The 6,000-nt window shown below is 47.7% G+C and overlaps 1 protein-coding gene across 1 annotated transcript; it reads right to left on the bottom strand.

The window, feature by feature from the left end:
• Positions 1-793: 793 nt before the first annotated feature.
• si:dkey-30c15.13 (uncharacterized protein LOC558731 homolog) lies at positions 794-4,188 on the bottom strand (the record flags this gene model as incomplete). The annotated part of the gene is made up of 6 exons (XM_056282501.1): positions 794-847; positions 1,429-1,575; positions 2,876-2,986; positions 3,068-3,124; positions 3,217-3,327; positions 4,126-4,188. Coding segments are annotated over 6 exons (543 nt in total), but the record flags the coding sequence as incomplete, so codon positions are not given.
• Positions 4,189-6,000: the final 1,812 nt, after the last annotated feature.

Below are 6,000 nucleotides of genomic sequence, written 5' to 3' on the forward strand. Positions count from 1 at the left end.
TTGGTTCTGCAGATCATGACAACACTCTTACTAGCATTGTATTTGATATTGTGCTGCACACCGTACACAGAAGGAGCTGCTGGAGACCAGCGCTATAAGGACTAAGAATGACAAGGTCATCTGCATACATGATATGGTTCACCAAGGTATTACCCATCATGCACCCAGTGTTACAGGCTTTCAACTGCTTGGGCAAATCATCAGTATATAAATTGTAGAGAACTGGAGAGAAATTTCCCCCTTGTCTGACACCATTGTTGACCCAAATAGGTCTGAAACGCTATTACCCCATTTCACTTGCATGGTCTGGTGGGCATACCAATAAGCCAGGATTCTCACAGTGTATTTAGGCACCCCTCTTTGACTCAATTTAACAAACAACTTTCTGTGATTAACACGATCAAAAGCTTTAGAAGCATCAATAAAACACATAAGAACTGGTGGGGTTTGGCCTCTGTATTTGTTAATAATTTCTTTTAAGGCATATATACATAAGTCAGTGTGGAGTGTTTGACTTTAGTTATTCCCTTCCCTCGCCCACTTCTCATGAGGTCAGCTGGGAGTAGAAAATAATATTTTGGAAGTGAATTTCTGAGAGTGCAGCAGGAGATGTGGTCATTAATCTGTGATCTGACAGAACCATGAGAGGAAAACCCCTTCTGAAATAAAATAAACCACCATATTGCACTTTCTTTCTAGACACACCAGCTCACAGGGAAGTCTGGAAACATCGGCACTGTTACACGGACACATAGTACGTATAAATAGACATACAGGGGTGGATGACCTGACTTCAAATACTGAATTCTCCTTCATCCAATAAGGGCTCCACGTTGTCGTCTGGGTCCTATGTGAAAACAGACAGAAAACATTGCCGTGTTAAGACAGTCTGAATTGAATGAGCTGTTATCAGAGCTTATGACTCATAACTCGTTTTACAGGAAGTGTACTTTGACAGCAAAGTCTACCAGAATGTAGCGTTACAACATACAACATGCAGTTACCAGCCATTCAACCCGAAGGGTCCCGGGATTCAGTCTGAACTGAACCTGCCGTGTTCCACTGCAGTACAAAGCAACAGTCCCACCACCACCAGGGTTGTAAAGTATAGTAACAGCAAGTACGTGGCTATCAGAAGATCCTTCTGATCACGGTGCTCCCCTTCCAGTTGAAACAAAGTGTAATTTTTACCACTGTATACCGTTTGAACTTGCTCCTAACGGGAGCAGCTGGAAGCAGCAGCAGCAGCAGATACGTTACACTACATTATTACAGTAGACACCATGTGACCTGTGTTTGTGGTTCAGTATGAATGCAAGCACTGTTAACAACTCAGATGATATTTGATATTCAGGACTTATTCTGCTCTCAGGACCTTGAAGTACACATGTGTATGTGTGTGTGTGTGCACATAAACACTTTACTGACTTGTGAGAGGTGGCTGTAGGTCTGTATATGGGGGGCGCTGTAGCGGCGTAAGCCTGTCCAGGACAGGAACAGTGTGTAGACGGACGCCAGGAGACACTGCAGTGTGAACGCTATGGAGCTTCCTTTAGCAACGAACGACCCGACTCGCTAGCAAACAGCAGATAGGAGGACAGAGGGTTTTAGGTCCTATGTAGCTCAGAGACCACTTGAAGCAACACTGGAGCCACACCTTTTCCAGATCCAGACTTTATTAACACTAGTTTTAAGTGAAACCACATTTGGAATTTCCATACATCTAAAAAACCAGAGACGGATCTTAAAAGTCATAGTTTGTAACCTCGGTAAAAAGTCTCATTAACTACACTAAAGTTGGGTGTGTGCTTTCTAGAGGAGATATCAATTTTGTTATTGGCTGGACTTCCCCCCCCCCCCCCCCCGATTTGAATCCGGCCAATTACCCCACTCTTCCGAGCCATTCTGGTCACTGCTCTGCCCCCTCTGCCGATCCGGGGAGGGCTGCAGACTACCACATGCCTCCTCCAATACATGTGGAGTCGCCAGCCACTTCTTTTCACCCGACAGTGAGGAGTTTCGCCAGGGGGAAGTTGTGCGTGGGAGGATCACTCTATTCCCCCCCAGTTCCCCCTCCCCCTCCGAACAGGCGTCCCGACTGACCAGAGGAGGTGCTAGTGCAGCGACCACGACACATACCCACATCTGGCTCCCCACCCTCAGACACGGCCATTTGTGTCTGTAGGGACGCCCGACCAAGCCGGACTGGCTGGGCTTTTTGGCTGACTTTCAGACAGCTTCTGGTGTGGACTCGTCCATCCATTATCCAAACCACTTATCCTGCTCTCAGGGTCGCGAGGGTGCTGGAGCCTATCCCAGCAGTCAGTGGATGGGAGGTGGGGAGACACCCTGGACAGGCCGCCAGGCCATCACAGGGCCGACACACACACACACATTCACACCTAGGGACAATTTAGTACGGCCGATTCACCTGACCTACATGTCTTTGGACTGTGGGAGGAAACTGGAGCACCCGGAGGAAACCCACACAGACACGGGGAGAACATGCAAACTTTACACAGCGGACGAACCCCAAGGTTGGACTACCCCGGGGCTCAAACCCAGGAGCTTCCTGCTGCATCTAGTCTAACGCACACTCACCAGCAGAACGTCACCGCTGCACATGTCCCAGACAACACCTGGTGAAATACCCGGTCAAAAAGCGCCAGAAAATGCAAAACTGGAGACCCAAAAGGGCCACAATGTAGTCATCAAAGAGCCGCATGCAGCTCGCGAAGCGGGTCCGACTAACACTGCATTAAAGGTTGCTGCACCGGACACTTGAGCTTAGCTCACCATCTTCAAACACTTTCTACCTTGAAACAACGTACTAGGAAACGTCCGCGCTATAAAAGAACCGTAAATGCTTTGTTACCTGCTGACTTGTGCTGAGTGGCGCAGGCTCTGCAGAGCTGAGGCTGTAGGCCAGCAGTGTGCAGAATCCAAGCAACAAACTGAACAGGTTCAGTCCCATCAGTGCAGTGACCTGCTTACGATGAACACAACATCAAGAGAAGCTGCACACCGTATTGGCAATGATTTGGCAATGAAATAACTACATACTTACTGTCAGTTTATTGGGTTTCCTCCGAATGTGGCTAGTCAGACATCCGGTGGCCAGATACTGTAACAACACAAGCTGTTAAGCCCAACCTGCCACCTGAGATGAACAACTCTATCTTGAGTCGAGACAGAAATTGTGAAAAGGTGACTCACGAATAGGCTAGACCAGACTGGCGTTATCATGTTGACAGAGCAGTTGTAACCCACGCATGCATGGATAACTGTGGTCAATATGCAGGCCAGGGCACTTAATACCTGCACCACCTGAGAGACAGTGAACGAAAGAAGGTAACAGGGTTCTAGATGGAGAGCAAGGTTGCATTTTAGCTGTGAAATTCATTCATTCATTCATCTTCAGCCGCTTCTCCGGGGTGGGGTCGCGGTGGCAGCAAGCTAAGTAGGGTACTCCAGACCTCCCTCTCCCCAGCAACACCCTCCAGCTCCTCCTGGGGGATCCCAAGGCGTTCCCAGACCAGATTGGACATGTAGTCCCTCCAGCAAGTTCTGGGTCTACCCCGGGGTCTCCTCCCAGCTGGACGTGCCCAGTAAACCTCCAAAGGAGGGCGCCCAGGAGGCATCCTGATCAGATGCCCGAACCACCTCAACTGGCTCCTTTCGACGTGAAGGAGCAGCGGCTCTACTCCGAGCTCCCTCTGGATGTCCGAGCTCCTCACCCTATCTCTAAGGCTGAGCCCAGACACCCTACGGAGGAAACTCATTTCAGCCGCTTGTATCTGTGATCTCACCCTTTCGGTCACTACCCAAAGCTCATGACCATAGGTGAGGGTTGGAACGAAGATTGTACAACATCCACATTACTGCTGATGCTGCACCAATCCGCTAGTCAATCTCCCACTCCATCCTACCCTCAGTCGTGAACAAGACCCGAAGATAACTTGAACTCCTTCACTTGAGGCAACAACTCATCCCAAACCTGGAGGGAGCAATCCACCATTTTCCGGTAGAGAACCGTGGCCTCAGACCAGATATAATTTGAGATATAGTCTGAGACCATGGTAGTTGTGAAACATGCAAGAAAATTATATCTTGGTAGTGTCTCACCCCGGTGACTAAAAGTCGAGTGTTAACTACGGTCACGAACCAGCGATGAATCCTGGCATCTTTCAGCTCTACTTGGTTGGGAGCTGCAGTCGGTGGGCGGGAAGAGGCTGCGTCTTTAAAAAAGACATGGTACAGTCCCTCCTGGAACATGTTCTGTGTCATCTGCCGGGGAAGGAAAAAGAACATGTCGGCTCAAGGAAATTAAAGCAAATAAAAAAGAAAAAATTAGAAATGACCATTTACACACACACACACACAGAGTCTTCTCAGTACTCACCTTTTCCGGTGAATATACAAAGCGCCAACTCTTTTATCCACAGACCTTCATATTAACAATGACAACAAAACAAACAGCCAGCCAAATGGGAAATAAGAACATTCATAGGGGCTGGTTGTCAATCTTCTGCTCTTTGTTTTACTTTTTATTCCCCGGTGTCCCCCGCCCTTAGCGTCAAAGTTCACTGGAGTGAGCTGATAAGGTCCGCCCCTGAGTCAGTGACAGGGTGATTTTATTGGTTAGCGAGCACAGAGCTTATTAACTCCAAACGTAATGTCTGCAGTGGCCTGAAGACAGGGTTTTACTCTCCGTCCTCTCTGATGACGGCAGCCAGAGACTTCGGAAGATTTCATTTCTTAACAATTTGTTATCTAGAGGGGAGTATATCTGTTGTTATATCCATTACTTAAATATACTGGCACCACATGGCCATAAACAGAGAATGTGACCTCATGAGGGGCGTCCGGGTAGCGTAGTGGTCTGTTCCATTGCCTACCAACACGGGGGCCGCCAGTTCGAATCCCTGTGTTACCTCTGGCTTGGAATGGGCGTCCCTACAGACACAATTGGCCGTGTCTTCGAGTGGGAAGCCGGATGTGGGTATGTGTCCTGGTCGCTGCACTAGCACCTCCTCTGGTCAGTCAGGGCACCTGTTCAGGGGGGAGGGGGAACTGGGGGGAATAGCGTGATCCTCCCATGTGTTACGTCCCCCTGGTGAAACTCCTCACTGTCAGGTGAAAAGAAGCGGCTGGTGACTCCACGTGTATGGGAGGAGGCATGTGGTAGTCTGCAGCCCTCCTGGATCAGCAGAGGGGGTGGAGCAGAGACCGGGACAGCTCGGAATTGGAGAGAAAAAGGGTGAAAATTCAAAAAAAAAGAAAAAAAAAGAAGACTGTTGATCAGTCATCTTAAAAAAAAAAGACTGTTGATCAGTCATCTTAAAAAAAAAAAAGAAGACTGTTGATCAGTCATCTTAAAAAAAAAAAGAATTTGACCTCATATATTTGCTGTAACATGACAGCGTCTAGGTCCTGGCTTCCTTGTCTGTTCAGGGAACCTTGCACATCTTTATTGGTTGAATGGTGAGACCATGGCTTGTTTACAATGTCCTTTCTGGATCGACTATTTGCTGTTCACTACAGCCGAAAGTAGTAGTAGTAGTAGTTGGTTGTTAGTAAAGCCTAACTTAGGTAAATTAATGTTTGACTTTTTGCGTTTTGTATATATTATCGGTGATAGTTTCTCTTTTTGTGCTTTGTATATATGAGTGGTGATTGGCACCTGCTGGTAGACAATGAGACGTATTGTCTATTGTGTGACTACCTACCCAGTGAGACCTTTGCCCTCTGTACAAGGCCCAGATGAAGGCTTTGGACCAAGACGGCTGATTTAATATTTAATACCACAGCATCGAGAAGTGGCATGTGTAATCATTCTTTTTTTTCTCCACAGTTGTCTTCCAAGAATTTGCACCTCATTAGAAATTGAGTGTGCATTGCCCCCCTTTTTGTCTTGGCCTTGAAGGATTTCCAGACTAAACCTCACCCCCCCCCCCATCTATCTCTCTATTTCTACCTCTCTTCCATGCAATCGTTCCC

The sequence above is a fragment of the Lampris incognitus genome, chromosome 6 (genome assembly GCF_029633865.1).
Source record: "Lampris incognitus isolate fLamInc1 chromosome 6, fLamInc1.hap2, whole genome shotgun sequence".
Taxonomy (NCBI): Eukaryota; Metazoa; Chordata; class Actinopteri; order Lampriformes; family Lampridae; genus Lampris; species Lampris incognitus.